Raw genomic sequence first — 20,648 nt, 5'->3', positions numbered from 1 at the left:
AGCTACTTAACAACTGCTTTGCCTCTGTAGGAAGTGTTAGCCATGCCAGCCAAGGGAAAGTACCTGCTGAATAACCAGGAGCTCAAAAATGAGGCACTGTACCGCAGATTCTCCTGCATCAGCCAGTATCAGCCACTGGCTCTGCTGGGCCTCTCCATATTCTGCTGTCTAGTTTTCCTCAGTCTCTTCTTTGCCCTTAAACTGGTGAGTTTTCATTCATGGTTATAAGACAGTTGAGTTTGTATAACTGTATAACAATCACACAAATTTTTAAGTAATAAAAATCAAAGTTATTCATGGTACTATGTGTTCAAAAGATAATTTTGGGAATTACTGACTATATCCCAGAAATATTGTTTGAAATATTTTTATTTTACCCATAGATTTTTCTTGGTAAGCAGATTTGATCAATTGTTAAATTCTGGGAACATAGTGGTGTATCAACGCATGCTGCTCCAGATCAAACTCTTTCATTACTGTATGTGCACAATGTAATGAAAGACATTCAGTCTGTCACAGACCTGATTTTCTTGGAAAAAACTTATGAGGTATCATGACACATTCCACTGAGCTTGTGATAAATCTCTGGTTAATCCAAAGTCTGAATGGTAAAACTGTCAGAAGAACAAAAGAAGAAAATTGCTTTTTGTTGTGCAAAAATATGCAAATTTAAAAATGAATGTATTTTAACTGTTAATCCTTTAGAATATGACTGTGATAGACACAGAAACTTTTTTTTTTTTTTTATCACCCCGCAAGGGGCCTTTTTTTGTGGGCTCTAGTGTCCCTTTTTTCAAAGTAGGCTGACAGGAAAGGGAGGAGGAGAGGGGGGAAGACATGCGGTAAATGTCGTCGGGTCCGGGAGTGGAACCCGCAACAGCCACGTCGAGGCCATGTCGCCTCTGAATGTGGGTCGCGCTAACCCCTCCACCACCACGGCACGCCCAGACACAGAAACTTGGCCAGAAATAGTACTTTTAACCTTAACTGAAGAAATTGTTATTCTGATATTTTTGTCTTTTACATTTATGATTAATATGGTGACCAAACGTTATTCACTCTATTTACAAGTATTTAAAACCCATTTTCAGACAATTTGAAAAGGTTTTTTAATGATGAGCGTTTCACTGTCATACCTTACCATCACTGTTGCCTTGAGGCAAAAAGATCCCGGCCTGCAGTCTTTCTAATTGTTATTGTTCAGGTTCTCTCCAGTGTCTTAGCTTAACTGGTTACTCTACACCTCTAAATTGCCCTTAAGTATGAAAGTGCTTCTCCGTGCCTGTTTGTCCTGTGTGTCCCTTCTAATGAACTAGTGACCTGTCCCGTCTCACCCAATTACTGCTAGAGATAGCCTCTCTATTCCCACCACAGAAACCTTTCAAGCATAAGTGAGTAAAGACAACGGATGAGTGGATGATTCATAATGAACAGCCGTCATCGGAGGCCTCCTATAACTTTAGTTTTGTTCTGTTTTGCATACTTTAGTTTTCTTGGATTCCATATCTTACATGGCTAAGTCAACAAATTTTACACCAATGACCTTTTTCATTATTTCAAATGGCTAAGTAAACAAATATATCAGTAAGAGCCTGCTTAAGCTGTTAGTTAGTTCATATGCTCTGTTGATACTTCTAAGTACAAATTCAGACAGTTTGGCTCACAAAATCTCATTATTATTATTATTAAATTGGAAACTTTAAATATATAGTCAAATAAACTGAACAAGCCGGAAACAACTTAGCATTAGCTAGCAAAGTAAGTGATAGTTGGAGACAAATCTTTTAAATAATATGCAAAACCTACAATACCATTTGGCAGTAAACCTAGGTTCTTGGTTCATAATCTAAAATTTCAGGATGAATCTTGTTGTCCTCCTTGTATTTGGGTTTTCTGGTAAGTGGATTATTTGTACACATGAAATGGAAACAATCAAAAGGACACAAACGGAAGCACATAAAAGAATGCCGATAATTACATATTGCACTGAAAAAATTAAATATGTTACAACCAGCAACAGAACCAATACTACAAATCTAGTGAATGAGATTATCTAGTTTTTATGTTTTTGTGCTGTTTTGTATAATAAGCATGATTTAAACTTAATAGGCTAGTCTGTATTTTACCTACAAAGGTTTTCTGCACACTTAAGACACCCACTCCTCATTGCACAGTGTAGGGAGTACACTACATTCTTGGTTAACAAAGCTACAGCGATCCATACAAAACCCTGCAAAGACTATTCAGAACCTGACTGATTTTTACCATGGTAGTTACAGGGCCCATGGTAACTCTAAAGGAGCTGCAGAGACCAATAGTTCATATGGGATAACATGTTGACAGGACCGTTATTAGTCATACGCTCCACAAATCTGGCTCTTTTTAAAAGTGACAAGAATAAATCCATTGTTGAAAGAAAACCGTAAGTTTGCAGTTTAGCCCAAGTCATCAAGGGACTGCAGCAAACCAGTGGAAGAAATGTATGTGCAAATTGAGTTTTTATGGCTTACGTGGAACCTATAGCAAAACATTTTCCAGTGTTATTGGTGAAAATAATCTGCTAGTGGAACTAGTCCTTTCTTAAAATCAATATTAAGGAATTATTTACTTAAAACAAGCTCCTTTTTTTGCTAAAAGGTTACTTAGTTTTCTTATTTCGAATGCACTAAGATATATGTACTTGAAAGTAGATCAAAAGTAATTTGTAAGATTCTGTGTTTTTGCAGTGTTTTCCTCTACGTTTTCATTTTGTGTTGATCTACCAAATACTGTATAATGTCAACAACATTTATTGAAGTTTGTAGTTGCATTGTAATAAAAATTTTGAAAAGTTAAAGGGACTGCATTCTTGTGCAAGGCACTGTATTTATTTCAATACAGTTTTAAGTTTATAGATACAATTTACTGCTTTTATATGTACACATGCTTATCATAGCTTTTCCTCAGTGGTGAGTGAGTGACGTGAATGAGAGATGTGTTATGTAACTGGAAGAAAGGGAGGGCAGCATTGAAACATTTATATTTCAGTTCTGTTGTTTGGCTGTAGAAGTGGACAACTCAAGAGCAGATGTAGTTTGAAAAGACAACATAATGTTCAAATGTCTCTGCCTTGAGCCAGCTGTCAAAACCAGAGTCATAAAAACTACACAAATGTAAAACTTAAAGCATTTTGCTGTCAGTGTGTTCAGATGGCAATTATGCTCCTGGCTTCTGCTGATCTGAACGTATTGTTGATTTTGGCACGAAGCAAGTAGCAGTTTAGTGAGTCCAGCCCATCGTACTAAACTGACATCTTCTGTCAGCATAGATTATATTACTTTCCTGTATAGGAAAAAAATTAACCTAACCTTCCTACTATTGTCTTGCTGCAGGCTGTGTGGCACACTCCCTTTTTCTCCTGTTTCAGTCCCACACAATAGCTCCATCCCTCATGTTTACACTCCACACGTGCACATAAACATGCTGTGATTTTCTCTCCTGCTCATACACAAGCTCCATCAGAGTTTTCTGGCCTACTGCCTCATTGTCTTTCTCATCCCATTAAGACATTTAGGCAGCATATATATATTCATTCACACACCAAAGACTCACTTGTTCCTTGGTCCATCCCCTGACATTCAATCAGTCAGATTTTCCTCTGTTTTTCAGCAGCTACTTTTTTTTTTTTTTTTTTTTTAAGATTCTTTTTTTTCAGCTAAAATGTCTCTCTTGTGTCCACACGAGTTAGACAGTGTATTTGTTTCCAGGGGAACAGAGAACTTGGGAAAGAAATGTTGGAGTGGAGCTTGTAAAAGTTGAATACAAAAGAGTAGGCAACCAGTAGCAGAAAGTCAATGGCCACAAACTGGTTTTGGTGATGGATATGAACCGACAGAGCTTTGTTGAGAAGAAAAACTAATCAGTTGGTACATTTTGAGCCCTCGTTTTCAGATTTTAGCTTGATTGAGGTCTGGTTTTAATCACTGTTTGTGTTATCCAGTTATCCGGTTTTTCATCCCATGCTTTTGTAGAATTAGCTATAATTTTTTATCTGTCTTGTTGCTGTAAAAATAACACATGAAACTAAAATGTTGAAGGAAAAACTGCAATGATTTTTTCTCTGCTTTTTTTTGCACAACAGAATTGTATGCATTCCTGTGAGTTTACTTTATTTTCCTGGTAAAAGAAAAAAGAATTTTGTTTTCTCTGGCAAGAAAGGTTTTCATTAAGACACAGAGAGCTGAAGGGGTTTAGTTAAGAACTGTCCTTTTCCAGTGCTGCCATGGTAACCAGCAGGCTCAACATACAATGCAGGGATGGCCTTCTTCTCTCAGAGATCTATTAACACTGACTCTCTGCGTTTGTCTCTTTGCAGAGCGTTTATTTAACCCCTTGCTTTCTTCCCGGTTCACACTTCAACTCCCACCTTAGCTATCAGTCACACCGACATTTTCACACCAGGCGGAGAAACACTTAATGTTTCCATGGATGCATTTGCCTTCAGAACTCATTCATCAGCAGATGTTTTCTTCACCTAACCCTTGCTTTAATGCTGACCTGTCCAGGGTGTACCCTGCCTCTCGCCTAATGATCGCTGGAGGTAGAGGTAGACTTCAGCAAATTTGTTGGTCTGTCACGTAAAATACAAAAAAACCCACATTGAAGTTTGTTATTGGGATGTGACAAAGTGTGAAAAAGTTTGAGTTTAACATATTCTAGTAAGAGAGCTGTATTTTTACCAAGTATTTTTGGTCTAGTTTTTAGTGCAAATATCTTTGTACACTTCAATTGAGACAAACCAAACTTACAAGTAACTTTTCAGCAAGAAATACGATCTTGTTTTAGGTCCATACTTTCTTAATATATTTTAAAACATACTAGTTCCAGTGGCAGTTTATTCAACTTATAACAAGATATTTTTTCCATGTTATTAATGAAATAGTCTGCTCAGGGAACTAATACTTTTTAGACTCAATATTAAGGACTTATTTACTTAGAATAAGCTCCTATATCTTTCTGAATAGTTACTTGTAAGTTTGCTTTGTCTTATTTTAAGTCTAGATATTTACTCTACGTAGAAACAAGACAAAAAATAATTGGGATGGTTTCGTGTTTTTGCAGTGAATGTACTTTACCTCACCAACAAGACATATTCATGATATAAAATGGGCTCCTTGTTTAGTAATTTTAACTACATCTGAAAGGGCAATTGCAGAAAAACTGTCTGTAGATCTAAATTTAAAGAACTAAACAAAATATAGCTATTTGTTTGGTATGGTATAACACATGTTTTTGTTTTTCTCTCCCTGTTATTACTGCAGGAAACAAAGGAGCATCGTGCCTTTGTGAGTGTGGTGAGCAGCAGCTTGTGTGTGTTCGTGATTGTATTAATAATGGTGTGCACAGAGCTTTTCTCACAACGACTGAGGTTCTTGCTGGGCGTGGTTATCTGGGCCACACATCTAATCATGGGATACGCCTTCATCTTCAGTAAGGCTGTCATCCTTCCTTGGGACCAGGTACCTTACTTTTCACCAGAGTTCACAGACTAAAGTTTGAATTGTTGCCATCAGTAGCTACGATTCCTGCACATGTGATCAAGCTGAAATATAAATTTTCTGATGTATAAAAGTTTCTTCTTGTTGTTTTCAGGTGCCTTTCTTCCTCTTCATCATCTTCACAGTGTATACCATGCTGCCATTCCAGCTGTGGCACGCTGTGGTGTTGAGTGTCATCACCTCGCTGTCTCACATTATGATTCTCACACTGAGGTTAACAAGTGACGACACCCCAAAAGATTACCTTGCTAATCAGGTAAAAACAACTGGACAAGAGATATTCTGCAACTTTTAAAATCTTTATACACAGCTGAGATATACAGTATGTCTGAAATTTGAATTGTTAAAAAGGGTAATTATGGCAATATAAAATTCTGAAGACCAAATCTCACATGCAGAACAAATTATGGAGATTTACAATGCTAACAATGTTGCTCTGATTTACAAAAATGTGCCTCGGTAATTTGGAACTGTTAAAAACTCTTTATTTCAATAGTTTATTTAAAACAAAATCATAGGCTGATATAGTTCAAATGTTTTTTCCAGGAATGGAAACCCAACAATTCAGTTTTTCAGAAATTTTGAATATCACATTCAGTCTCTCGTCTTTCTTTTGACAATACATCATAGTTTCTGCCCATCCGTGAAGCAAATTTGCTGTTCAATGAAGTACAATCCTATCAAGGCTGCCTTCATATCTGGTGAATGAGCTCCTTTTTCAGACAGACAATTTCCTTTTACTCAATTTTCCATGAATATACTTGGCTGTAGCTTCTCTTTAATTTACCTTTGGTGGCCTGCTCTCTTTCTAGAGCTTCTAGACTGTATGCTGTCTCTTTTAAGTTCTTATCTAATATCCTAATTATATAAGATAATGTATTTTGTATTTTCTTGAACTACAAACTGTATTCAACAAAATTACAATATATATATTTTTTCCACTCTGTTTAATGAATATTTATAACATATGAGTTTCACTTTCTGAATTGGTATTGTGATATAAATGAACTGTTCAATGACATTCTGATTTACTGAGATGCATATTCAAATACATATAAGCAGCATTTTGCTAGTCTAAATACTTGATAGACGACAAATTTAAAAACTAAATACGATATGCGTGGTTTATATATGTAAATTGTGCACTAAAACTGTTACCCTATGCGCTACTGTGTCTCTCTGTGCAGTTACTGTCCAATGCTGTGGTGTTTCTGTGCGGCTGTGGAGTTGGAGCCTTTCACAAGGTTCTGATGGAAAAAACGCTAAGGCAGACCTTCCAGGATACTCTGAGGTGCCTAAGCATGCGGGTGAAGCTCGAGATAGAAAAGAGACAGCAGGTTAGTGGAAGTAAAAAGCTTGACCTTCCGAGAGTTTTTCATGTTATGTTGCAGACTTGGCTGAATAGCTGAATTTTGTCCAGGAAGTAGACAGAATTTCATGAGAATACCTGTGCAATGTTTCAAAAGCCCTTGAAAGTTTTGCTTATGTAAGCAACAATTACTCAACTGTGTTGTATTCTTTTCTAAAGAGATGTACTGGGTCACGTCACTGCAGCTCTGTGGGTATATGGCAAAACCTTTGCTTTTGCTTGGAATGAATATCTTACTGAACCAAAACCAGTGCTGTTGATAAATTATGAAAATAGCCAATCAGTAATTCATTTCTAAGCAAAAGGCTGTGATGGTTCTCATGTTGAATTTGCTGTGGTTTTATTGGCACAAATCACTGTCAAGTTACATCACTCTGTCTTAAATTAGTTTCTGTCTCCTTGAATATCTAGGTAATTTATTGAAGTGTTTACAGACAATAATCATTAATCATGACATAAAAAAACATTAAAACATTGATGAATAATTACAAAAAGTGCAAAATCTGTGTTTATAAAATCTAAATCCCTAGTAAGAAAAAAAGTAAACCTGTTTTGAAAATCTACCTAGAAGATTCTGGTTCCTCTGAAACAAAATTTTTATTGTCCAGCAGCATAGTGCATCAGAAGAATGTGAGGTTTATTCTCTCACATTCACTACAATTGATGCCAAATGTTTGAAATGTCTTCACAGTCATTGCTCATGTGAAAAGATTTTGCGAATTAATTGCACAAGCCTGGGCTCATCTCATGTAGTCAGAGCATGCAACCCTCTGCCCTCCTGGTGGCATAAGAAGAGATTACTCATTTCATGAAAAGTTGTCTCTCTAAATTCTGTTAATTAAGCTAATAAACTGTGAACACTGCTCTGGCCTTTGGCCACTGTAGAAACATGACCCTAGTAATAATTTTTACACACTAAAATACTGTTTTATGTTTTTGCTTTTGGGAAAACTCATTATCTGAAGAGACTGTATTTATTGGGTTATCAAAAAGTTTATATAAAACAAAACAAAAGGCTGCCAAAAGGAGTTACAGTGTTGCAACTTGTGCTTGTAAAATTAAGGATTTATATCATAAACGTAAGATGGCTAATTTTCTCACTGTGGGGTGTAGAGAGAGCATATCCCTCAATGCAACCATCCAGGGTTTGTTTCTTGATCTTGGGACTTTGCTGCATGTCTTTCTATCTGACTACTTTCAATAAAGGCAACCAAAAGTTTCACATTCACAGAAAAGTGGAATTGTAAGACCACTATAGATAAAACTGCTGACTTCACACTTGTCCAGGAGACATTTATTAACTCCATGGATGGGGCGCAAAAGGTTATTGCTAAAGAAGCTAGCTCCATTCAGAGTGCTGTGTCCAAAAATATTATTGAAAAGTGAACTTGAACGAAAAAGTGTGACAGAAGTAGGTTTTTCCCCCCTCCTTTTTGGGCTGGACCTTTCGTCTAAACACAACAGTCAAAAATAGGGATAATTTGCAGACTTGCCTTGATTACAGTTATTTAACAGATAATCTGTGTGTCTGTGTGTGTCTGTAGGAGAACCTGCTGCAGTCTGTGCTCCCCGTTTATATCTCTATGAAGATGATACTGGCAATAATGGAGAGGTTGCAAGACTGTAAAGATAAAGTTGAGCAGCAGCGGCTTGTGAAGGATAACAACTTTCATAGCCTTTACGTGAAGAGGCATGAGAATGTCAGGTATGACCAAAACACTAAATGTTTTATGGTGACTGTCATTCCTGTCAGTTTAATGTCTGACTTTCTGGTTCAGCAATTTATTTTTAAATCGTAAAGACTCTTATGTTACTGACCAGGCATTGCAACTTTTTGAGAGCAGACTTTTTGTAAATCCCATTAGTATGTGGCGTGCAAAAGCCAGAAGAAGAACATCAAAAGGAGCTTATACTAACAAGTTTTTATAAAACTATAGATAAGTGTGTTTTTGGTGCACTGACCCAGATGCAGGTTTTTTTGTTTGAGGGTTTTATAATTTAGTAAGTGCTGACAGATATTACGGCAAACTAAAGTGAGCTTTGACCGATGGCTTACCAGTAAATTTGTTTCAACAAAGCTTTTGTGTGGACAAGCTTAAGTATGTTAAAACACCTTTCCATCTGGCTTATAAAAAGATAAAGATAAAGAATGTGAGCATAGTTTATTATTATAATAGTTTTCCAGAGCAAGCAACCTTATCGCTCTCTTTTCTTCTATGTTCATCAGGCTACAGTAAAAGGTTGCTGACTGACAGACTGTGCACCTTACTTTTTCCCTGTAATTACCTCGGTCAGGGCTGTGATTAGCTGTGTTGGCAGACTCATAAAGCACCTGGCCATTTTTAGTCAAGCTGTAGAACAATTCAAGACCGTGCAGCATCTGTGGCCCTCTGCATTTCAACACAGGGTCATTTCGAGTCAGACCATACTCAAGAGTACCTGTAATCATCTACCACATGGGGCGTGCCTTATTGCATGTTTAGCTCATTCAGCACCCTACATACTCAACACTGTGCATTATTGTAGAAAATATATTGCATTTAGGCTGGTGGCACAATTTTGATACTGAAATAATATCCTTAAGTTATATATTTTTTATGGATAGCACGCTTAAGTCAAATTAAAGCAAAGAGCAAAGTAACTGCTCCAGTTACTTAGGAGTTTGTTACGATCCCACTGAGGCCAGTTACATTAATTCCCAGTTGGTTTCCCTTGTGGTGTTGGGATCTCTCGAAAGGTCAAAAATATTTTCACTTTCCCTCTGAGGTTTGCTGACAGGAAGCTGAAATTGTAAGTCTTTTTAGTGAATCACTGATCAAGTGCACTGGGGGTCAATGGTAGAGTGAGCCAGGTGTTTTTATGTCTAAAGCTACTTACTCCGTGTCACAAGCCATAATGATTATAGGGATTAAAAGAATGGCTTCCTTTATTGACTCAGTTCTGGGAAGAAAAAATAAATAAAACCACAATTGTGGCTTATATCTTTTTGTTTATTGAACATTTAATTGTTAACTTTAAAGAGATTGATGTCAATTTCTATGATCAACCATTTAAAAGGAATTCATGGGACAAAAATAGAGCGTCTAGCGGGATTATTTTGGACAGATCAACATAACAAAGCACTTATATGAATTGGAAGGAAAGTGGTGCATTGTTTTCAAAGTTTCTTCAAAATAAAAAATAAAAAGCTTTTTTTTTTAAAAGATTCTGTCTTTTCTGAAAAGATTCTGTCAATGGGGACAGAATCTTATGTCCCCATTGACATAAGATTCCCAATGTTCCCAATGTACTTTCCCCATTGGGAAAGTACATGGTGAGGCCGCTTTTTATTGAAATTACAGCTGCAAGTCTTTTGGTTTTTGTCTTTATCAGCTTTTTACACCTCGAGGCTGAAATATTTGCACATTCTTTGCAAAATAGCTCATAATCAGGTTGGATGGAGAACATCTGTCGACATCATTTTAGGTCTGATTTATGATTCTGGGCAATTCTAACACATACACATGCGTTGATTATGTTTCACATTAAGAAAAGAACGTTTTGGGTGTTGCATTTTCTACCTCGCATTTAGTTTTTCATATTGGGCAAACCCCTTAATTTTGGTCTCTTCTGACGAAAGCACCTTTTTATCCATGTTTATGGTCCCCAGAGAGCTTGTGAGAAACTGCAAATGGGATTTTTTTTCTTGCCACTTCTGTAAATACCAGGTTTGCTATAGTAAGATCACATCCATCTGGTTTGTCCCAATAATTATTGAGTGTATTTTCATTATGTTGCTGAGACATTTGTTGTGGTTAATGGAAAAATTGTTTTCTGTGTGTTGGTCTATCACATAAAAATCTCAAAAAGAGACTTTTGTAAGTAATCGCTTTTAGAGTTTGAAAAATATTTGTTAATGGTTTTTTTGTCACCTTTTCAGCATTCTGTATGCAGACATTGTTGGCTTCACTCGTTTGGCCAGTGACTGTTCTCCTAAAGAGCTTGTACATATGCTCAATGAACTGTTTGGCAAATTTGACCAAATTGCCAAGGTGAGCTAAAACATGGTATTTTACCTTTATGACCTAAACAAACAATCATGTAGGAGTTGAATTCTTAGATTAAATGCCAGTTTTTGATTACAGTAATTTAATTTGGCACAGGGCATTTTCTGTTTTAGAATGTCATAAAGAAACCTGTTTGTCCTGCAGAACAGTAGGAAGGAAAATTACTGAACTGAGCAGTGTCCTGTTTAGATGCATCTTTTGTTCCCTTTTTAGTTGCCTGGTTGCATAACAATCTTGGAGTGAATCTCTTAATGTTTGCAGGAAAATGAATGCATGAGAATCAAGATCCTTGGAGACTGCTACTACTGTGTGTCAGGCCTGCCGGTGTCACTGCCTATGCATGCTAAGAATTGCGTTAAAATGGGCCTGGACATGTGTGAAGCTATTAAGTGAGTCTACCAACCATCACCTCTTATCTGACAAATTTATTAGCATTTACATGAGAATTATTGTCTGTATAACCATATCGCACATTTAAGACTATAATCATGGACATTTTCAAATTTTAATGAAACTTTTGAAAACTTTGTCAGTCAGATTGTTGATATGATAATATCCTCTCAATGAGAGCCCACATAAATTGCCAGAGTGACTGGAGTTTTCTCCAGCTGTACTGAATATAGAGTAATGATATATAATTATAAAATGTTGATTTTAAAAAAGTAATGCACCAGTGAGTTAACATGTATAATCTTGTCAGTCAGACAGCAGCGTTTCACATAGACACAGAAGGGACATCAATGCTGCTTTGTTATTGTTGCTTTATTGGACAGATGCATATTATGTTCATACTGAGCCTTTAATTTTACTGAAATCTCCTCCAGGCAGGTACGGGATGCCACTGAAATAGACATCAACATGAGAGTGGGTGTTCACTCAGGTAATGTGCTCTGCGGCGTGATCGGCCTCAGAAAGTGGCAGTTTGATGTATGGTCACATGATGTTACGCTGGCCAATCACATGGAGTCAGGAGGCCTCCCAGGGTAAGTAGCTACACTTTCAGCTATACATATAATGACTGAATGACTCTGATATTTATTCATATTCAGGGAACCAACACTGGCTTATTTTAATACTTGCGTAATATTACATATTAGGACAAATGTAATATTTCCTAATATTAGGAAATATTACTATAATATTTCCTAAACAGGAAATATTAAGTATTTCCTATTTGATAGGAAATATTTTTAAAGAGTAAAGATTTGAAAAATTCCTTCAATAGAGGAAGTATTTAATAGGAAATATTAAATATTTCTTATTTAATATTAGGAAATATTAAATTCCTAATATTTCCCAATATTAGGAAATACTACAAAAGTCTTACGTTACATATTAGGGATTTATGTAATATGAGTCTGATATTGGCATCAGACTCATATTCTTTATGAGTCTTTAAGATTTCAGCTGTCAATTTAGATTTTGATTGATTTCAGTTTTTTTCATACACTAAGGACTATAACGCATTAAAAAGGAGCTGCAGATGTACATCTTTTACATGTTTTATATAGGGTATCATTTCAATATCCAACCAAAAATTTATTACATAGAAGATTATCCTTATTTATGCATTACAAGATTGTTTATGGCCTTTATCCTCTTATTTTTTTTTTTTACAAAACTCTAAGTGCATGTGCTCTTAACATTTTCACTTGTTCTGTGCAATGTCCTATTTAATAAAGATATTAATCTAATTTGTATTTGCACTGAGTTATATGGATATGTATTAGATGCATGCATCTAAATATTAGATGCATGCATACATAATATACATATTGTATATACATGTGATTCTACTGTCCCATAAACTGAGGCTTAACCAACGCCCTTCTATTTGGCGTTTTTTTTAAATAAAATTTATGACCAGGATTTATTTCTAGACTATAGAACATTGTGTACTGATTTAAAAGGGGATTCATAAAACTAAGTGACCCAAAATGTCATATTTTCTTTGTTTTGTGTTTATCTATTTAGGCGTGTCCATATCACAGAGGCAACTCTGAAGCACCTGAACAAGGCCTATGAAGTTGAAGAGGGAAACGGCCACCTGAGAGACTCCTATCTCAATGAACTCAATGTCAAGACATATCTAGTCATCGATCCGAGGGTATGTTCCCAACCAGGCTTATTTATACAACAACTCTAGGACTGAGAGTGAAAACCCTTTTATCAAAACAGTGCAAGGATTCAGACCTCTGGAATGTTTCCCATTTTGCCAGTTTAAAACCACAAACACAAAAATCAACATATTTTATTGTGATTTGATGTGTTAGACCAACAGAAATGAATTGCATAATTGGGAAAGTAGAAAACATTATTAGCGGTTTCCGCATTTTTGAAAAGGAAAATCTGAAGAACAAAAACATTTCATGAATTTGTATTTATGCACTTGAGTTAGCCGTTATAAAGTCCTGTTTTATTGCAATCCCAATATTTTGGGATTTAATATTTTGGGGGTTGATTTTAATTTGTTTTCCTTTAAAGAAGATGTGATTAGTGTTTCCTATGCAGCAAAGCCTATTATATTAGCTTGTACAGAATAAAAGGTGAAAATGATTTTTGGAATATAAGGTGAAAATGATACGGTTGAAGCAGTATCGTTGTTTTCTTTAACTGAATGCTTTGGTGATAAGTTGCATCTGTAATTCCTACAGAAGTAAAAAGACAATCTTCCTGTGAAATTATTAAATCTGTGGAATTTCAAAGTTATATATACTGCATACATTAAATGCTAAGTAACTTTTCTGCATGTTTGTGTGTGAAGTCAAAGGATCCATCACAGAGCACCCGGACCACTACTAAACCCAGGGTGAATGATGGACTGAAGATGAGGGCGTCGGTCCGTATGACCCGATACCTTGAAACCTGGGGGGCCGTCAAACCGTTTGCCCACCTGCAGGGCTTTACATCTGAAAACATTGTTTCCGCAAAAGGACGGTTCAAGGTTAGCACACCAGATTCTCTTGTTTATTTTGAATATTGTTTACATTATTAGGAAAAACATAACAAGGTAAAAAAATTATATTTTTTATTATCTTAAATATTCAGAAAAAACGTAATCACATAGTCATTTATGTTAAACAGATATTTCCCTATTTATTTCTGTTTACTCATTAGGTTGAATTATTCCATAAAGCAGAATATTGATATCCTAGAATTTTGTTGGGTGTCACCTTCAACACTTTTAATATTATTTTAATTCTGTTCCCATCTTCTTCAGGACATCCCTTTACGAACCTCACCCGCCGACTCCAAGAAAGCTGATAGGTAAGGAAAAGTTCAGATTCTTAAAGTATTTTGCCGAGTAATTTATGTGTAATGCAATGAAAAGAGAAATTATGGATGAATCGAGCTTTCCCCACAGATTCCCTCTGAACAGAATGACAACCTGGTTATTTAGTTGTACTTGATGTGGATGCTGCAGATCAGAATCATACATTCCAGCAACATTCTCATCATTCCTGTCTTTTAGTGTGTTTTTATATTTCAGTAACTATATTACCGGTACACATTTCTGCACAAAGTGCCACAAGTATCAGTATTCTTGTCGTCACCATCTTCTTTAAAATTGTAATATAAAGAATGACTCTCAAAAGTGCAGGTTTTTGAGACCTTGATCAATAATCTTCAAGCTTCTTACACCCTTAATGTGACATGTATCCTGTCCAGCATTGTTAAGAAAATAATTTTTTTGAGGGGAACGATCAGGTGCAAAATGATGTTGGAGCCGTATTAGTGGTGTGTATACTTTTGAAGCCACTTTTCTTTGCATGTATGGTAGCCATTTATGGTTAGCCTTTGTGCTTTGGTGCTGCGCTGTGGTTTAAAGTTTTGACTCAAGGTATTGACTCAAGAGAGATGAAATGAGATAAAATCTGCAAATTAATTTTTTTCAGAAATAATTTGAAAGTTATTTACTATTCTCTGTCCAGTACACAATTATGCCCTATTTTCTATTTGGTTTATCACTGAAAATAAAATACAACATTACAACATTAAAAGGGAATGTATTTGTTCTCTGTAGTTACAAAACAAACATCAAGTATAAATGATGTTATTGATGAAAGAGATCAGGCTGGGTTGAAGGTTGATGTGGGTTAATGCATTGTCTGTTGTTTTGACATAATAGATGACTGACTGGCATTCTTCTGTGTTGCTGCTTTACTTTCATACTTGCATTACATCGTGCTATCAGGTCATCTATGATACTTAAATCTTCTGGCATATCAGGCTGTTTTGTGCAGTTTTATTAGGAGTACACTTCAAAACCTTAAGGTTAGCATTTATCTGTGTGTTATAGACAAATGTTACCACAGAGAAGCACATGTATTTATGATTAACAGACTGTAAAATGTAAGGTTGTTACTTAGTTTTGCACACACAATTCACATCTCTTCTCAAATCTTCCATCTTTTATTTGCTTATGTAAACCTCATGGCCAACTACTTAAGGTCTTGAGGTCTGCCCACACTGAGCACAATGAATGTAACTACAGCTCTAAATTTGTTGATTGTTGTAAGAAACGACTGAAGTGGATACACTCAACATAACTATACAAACAATATTGTAACAATGAAATCCTTGAAGCTTTGCGTGGTAGCTAAGTACTAAAGGGGAGATGAGAATTCATGAATTTTCCATATCGAAATTTCACAAAAAGTGATGGAACTGACAGATTAGTTTGTCTTAATCAATAAATGAAACTTGGTCTGTAGCTGCTGATAAAGTGGGATACTAAAGCTGTAAGTAATACTAAGCAACTGCTTCAGGCAAAGCGCTAACTATTATACACAATAATAGATTATTGTGTATATTCTACAAAGATGTTGTCGCATTGGCCCAATGATAAAGTTACTGGTACCTGTTGTTCAGACGCTCTGTCTGGACCAACGAAGAGTCATTCACCTCATTATATCAAATTTGGAGCGGCCAACGTAGCTGCAAGATTAAGCCCCGACTTATGAGAAATTTAGCTGCTAATCATTTAAACACATGAGGGTAATAATAAACTGATGATAGAGCATTGAACTTTCAGCCCAAGATGGTCAAATTATCATTAAATAGGAAATAAAGACCTTGACATACATCTTTAAAAACCTCTGGAGATTTTTTTTATTATTGTTTGTGTGGGAGAAGACCTAACAATGCGCATTACTCTATAGATGAAACCCCAACCATGAAACAAGGTGGTGGTAGGATCATGCTGTGGGATGCTTTCTTTGAGCAGAGGTGATGCAGTTAAATACAGGGATATATTGGAAGAAAACCTGTTAATAACATGCATTGAGATGTGGGACTGAGGTTAACCTTTCAGAAGGTCAAAGATATTGGAGGTGTAGTAAGAGCAACAATTAAATAGTTTAAATCAAAGTATATTTATGTGTAAGATCGGGTCAGTCAAAGTTCAAATCTAAGTCCATTTAGGAATATTTTTGCTTTCACCTGACAATTGTTAAATTTTACAGAGCATGAGCTAGTTTACAGTCCAGTTTTTAATTGCAATGTGTGAAAATTAAAACAAACCCCCCCAAAAAGGTCCATGAGGTAAGAATCCCTTTTTGGAAGCAAACTAAATTGGAACAGATTCAAAGAGATTTATTTTTCCTGTTTAGATTTTCCTGGTTAGACCTGCTCGTTGTGTGTTAGCTGCGCTCTTGTAATACATTTGTATTTTTGTCTTACTGTTGGATCCCACCAGCTTTGATGAGTCGCTTGAAGAGCCATTCTCCTTGTCCACCCCTCAACTCAGCAACCATAAGTGAGTGGGGCTTTTATGACCCACAGGCTCCTCAACCCAATCAGTGCAGTAGTTCTCAGCCTCCAGGCCTTTTCCACAACCTACAACAATATGGGCTTGCTCTTAAGCATTGCTGACAAAAAAAATCCCTTAGATGTTAGGCTATGAGTTTTTTCATCAACTTTTTTGTTTTTAATTAGCTTCTAGTGCTTTCCCTTTATTTTTTAAGTACTTACCCTTACCCTGGTACTGCTCCTCACCACCTATAAAGCTGTGGTGTTTTGATCCTCAGGATGAGAACTACTGTTTTCTAAATATGTTTGCTCTCCCTACACTAACCAATTGAATAGTAAAATATTATTTTCTTCATTTCACTAACTTCTAACTCTTTTTAGCAGGGCACTACATAACCATAAGTGCTGTAGACTCAGAGTAGTGGACTGACATGCTGCTATTAACACTGACCACCTACTGTACTTGGGCTTTTTTTGTATCAAGGCCTGCAGATCTCTCTGAGTGTTTCCTTCCTGATCTAGCTGGAGAATATGGCAGAAACACACCAAGTTCCTTTGGGATAGATTAATACACCCTGTCATGCATCCTGAACTGCCCCCTTAAACTCTCGCATAAATACAAACTAGTTTTCTCTTTTCTCACTAATGTTCTTACGTAGTAACCAAAATGAACCTAAATGCAGATTTAGTGTTCCTTCATTCTGTTCGGATGTGGCTGTGTGTCTCAAAGTGTGTCCGGTTGCTGCTTCCTAATTATGTCTTGTGCTCTCTGGTGCAGGATCAAATCCCAGAGGACTAAGTTTGATGAGCAGCTGCACAACGAGATGACCACTGCAATAGATGAGCTCAGCAGCAAGTAGGCCGTTCATTCTAAAGTTTATTTATTTATGTATGTAAATGTATGCATCGCTTCATGAAAAGTATCTCATTAAGCAGTTCTGGTTTAGGTTTAATTAAGAAATGCTAGCATACGATAGGTTTATGCCCGGTATTGTTAATTGATGTTTAGATTCAAACATCCTGGTGTTATAGATTGCAATTGAATAAACAAAAAAAAAAATACCCTTAAAGTGTAGGAGATTATATATTTGCAAAAAACATATAGACTGAACTGACTGACCCATTGGCTGTACAGTACAAAGCTTTTGCCTGCAGTGAAGCAGCAGCTGCTCTGAATCTGCATGAATTTGATTATGGTGCATCAGGTTCTTTATTAATGTAATGTTGAGTCTGGAGTTGATTCAGAGATAAATATAGGTTAAAGATTTGTTTTTGCAGTCACATAGTAGCCAAATTTTTACTTGAGGGAGAAAAATATACATGCGCCTTAGAAAACATTTCTTTAGTGTATTCTGTATTTGCATTAAGGATACACTTTATATATGTAAATTGTTTATAGCCTTCTACTATATGTAGTCTTATGATAAAGCATCCCCCTTATAGATTTAATCTGTTTTTACTCTTTTGTCATATTTAAATATTTCAGATTATGAAATACGTTTTATTGGCTAGCGAAAATGCAAAATGCAGTTCTCAAATTATGATTTCTTTTATTAAGGAAAGAAGCAACCTAACCAGCCTGGCCCTATGTGCAATAGTAATAATCGCCACCTTGTAACATCATGAATCAACTGTTATTAAACTTGTTGTTTAATTTTAGTAGCTATACAGCCAGATCTATAGTATAAATACATACAGTACAGACCAAACGTTTGGATACACCTTCTCATTGAATTCAATGAGAAGGTGTGTCCAAACGTTTGGTCTGTACTGTATCTAAAATAGAACTTGTCTGCCAGTTTGAAGTAGACAAAAATAAATAAATAAATCTCATAAATCAAGATGGTTTCTCCACTTATAGAAATGTTTACATAGGTGAGAAAGACAATTATGTATGTGGAATGAGCTACATGCTGTAAATTATTGCTTAGGCTTTGGGACTCTTTGTGAGCCACAGAGAAAACATGGAACAATGATGATCCTTTAAAACGGGCTGGACTGACAGAGGTATTTCAAGTGAGCATCAACAATTCATCCAGCAGATCACAAAAGAACCTAGAACAGCATCTAAAGCTCAGTAATCCTCACCTATCTCAGTTAAGGTAACATGTCAGAATTCAAGTCTGAAAACTTGTTTGAAGACTCAAGAAAAGTAGGCCAAATTTCACCAGCAGTGATCCAAATCAGTCACTGCCGGTTATTGCCAACGCTTCATAGTAGTCAGTGCTGCCAAGCCAACCAGTTATGTTTCCAAGGCAATTACTGGTTGTTTTGGCCGCTTTGTTTCCTTAATAACTGAAATAATAATTTATTTTGTATTTGCTTAGGTTGTATTTGTTTGATGTCAAAATTAAAAGATCTGAAAAATGTCACTGACTAAACATGCAAAAACAGCATAACCCTGTTATGCAATGAAATAACCAGAAAATGCTCAGAACTGCACATAGTAGAAAGATGGAGCAGATGGCTGTGTTATTTAAAAAGATTTATCAAGAGCTCTGAAAAATAATTCACCCATGTAGTGATAAGAAAAACACTAAACATGATAGACCTCCACATTCCAATTATATTTTTGTGTTTGGTGATTTGCTGTGCTGATCCTGTAGATTACATGTAGGACGTGTGTTCAAACGCTGTAGATAAAACATATATTATATGGTGCCGCTGCCATGTAATGACAGCAGGTTTTTGATCTACTCCTCAGAAATGATGCATGCCGTTTTTGTTGGCTGATCATTAAGTAACACAACCTCATGACTTGATGTTTTCTTGGCATTCTTTGCAGCATATCTTTGGCTAATCCTTTAGGTTTAAATCACTTTTTGTGACAATGAAAATTGCCTACTGATGTGATGTGAATATAAACCTCCAGAAGGTGGAAAACAGCCCACAATTAAAAAGATGGAAATTGCAGAGAAGGCTCACTATGTTCAGCTCAGCTGAAGACATGATTTCATATTTGGAGGATGCTTTTTTATGCAAATACAGGTTTGAGATAAAATGTGAGAAAAATACTCTGCATGGCCCAGTCACCATGAGCACAGCCTCATCTGCAGCAGATGAAAAACTATGAAGTTTTGCATAATTAGCTTTTAGCAGATAGGAAATCTGAGCCATTTTTGTTTGTTAAAAAGACAAAAATCTTTCTAGGGTGTAAGGTAGATTTTCCTCTTACTGAGATGTTTTCTTACATGATGAACAGAAATTAAGATGCAAATTCGACTTTGCACTTTGTAAGGTCACTAACAATTTACCGATTTACCAACTACATGCTATTACAAGTGCAACAATCTGCAATTATGTGGCTTTCTTTTAAAATTGCTGCTATTTGTCAAGTGATTTGTTTGTGGCATGGTGGCATGGGAACAATCACCTCATCTTGAGCGTGAACAAAATAAGAGATGATTTTAGATTTCAGGAGAACCTGCAATATGCCCATCATGGGAGAATCAGTGGAGGACTATAAAAACTTCAGTATTCAGCAAGACAACAGGCTCAATGTGAGCAAAGTTGCATAAAAAATTAGACAAAGTAGACTGTACTTCTTGTGGAAGTGTCAGTTCTTCAGATGCTTTATAAAATGAACACAATTCAAAAAGTGTCTCCAGTCAGAAGCTCCTTTAATGCTGACTGCTACAGAAGAGCCCATTTAAACAGACTCTTCTGGACAAACTTGGTGAAGTTCCTGCAGCATTTATTTTTCTGGAGTTTAATTAAGTGTGTTAGAATGTAAAATAATAATCAGATTTCTTTTCTTCTCTTCTCGTAGGCAGTGGTCGAAGTCTGAAGAGAGCAGAAGGGTAGCCTTGTGGTTTCCAAAAAAAGAATTAGAAAAGCAGGTATGTTTGACTTTGGTTATTGAAATCATTAATTATTTTTGGATGCACATAAATTGCTTTGATACAACAGCATAAATGGTGGTTTGATTTTATTTTTGAACAAATA

General features: G+C 36.0%; 1 protein-coding gene across 3 annotated transcripts in view; it reads left to right on the top strand.

Annotated features, from left to right (window-relative positions):
• The window catches only part of adcy7 (adenylate cyclase 7), a 63,682-nt gene that overhangs the window by 31,064 nt on the left and 11,970 nt on the right, over positions 1-20,648 (top strand). For 2 of the 3 annotated variants that reach the window (XM_028014378.1, XM_028014379.1), the window contains 14 exons: positions 31-204; positions 5,301-5,498; positions 5,632-5,793; positions 6,725-6,874; positions 8,451-8,611; positions 10,826-10,937; positions 11,214-11,341; positions 11,777-11,935; positions 12,927-13,059; positions 13,717-13,896; positions 14,173-14,219; positions 16,651-16,710; positions 17,482-17,559; positions 20,473-20,542. In XM_028014378.1, the coding sequence (XP_027870179.1) occupies positions 43-204; positions 5,301-5,498; positions 5,632-5,793; positions 6,725-6,874; positions 8,451-8,611; positions 10,826-10,937; positions 11,214-11,341; positions 11,777-11,935; positions 12,927-13,059; positions 13,717-13,896; positions 14,173-14,219; positions 16,651-16,710; positions 17,482-17,559; positions 20,473-20,542 (1,800 nt within the window). In that variant the 5' untranslated portion in view covers positions 31-42. The remainder of the gene's footprint in view (positions 1-30; positions 205-5,300; positions 5,499-5,631; positions 5,794-6,724; positions 6,875-8,450; positions 8,612-10,825; positions 10,938-11,213; positions 11,342-11,776; positions 11,936-12,926; positions 13,060-13,716; positions 13,897-14,172; positions 14,220-16,650; positions 16,711-17,481; positions 17,560-20,472; positions 20,543-20,648) is intronic. The other variant, XM_028014380.1, reaches the window with a different exon arrangement.

Source organism: Xiphophorus couchianus, chromosome 4 (genome assembly GCF_001444195.1).
Source record: "Xiphophorus couchianus chromosome 4, X_couchianus-1.0, whole genome shotgun sequence".
Taxonomy (NCBI): domain Eukaryota; kingdom Metazoa; phylum Chordata; class Actinopteri; order Cyprinodontiformes; family Poeciliidae; genus Xiphophorus; species Xiphophorus couchianus.
This window is presented reverse-complemented; position numbering and strand designations above follow the sequence as displayed.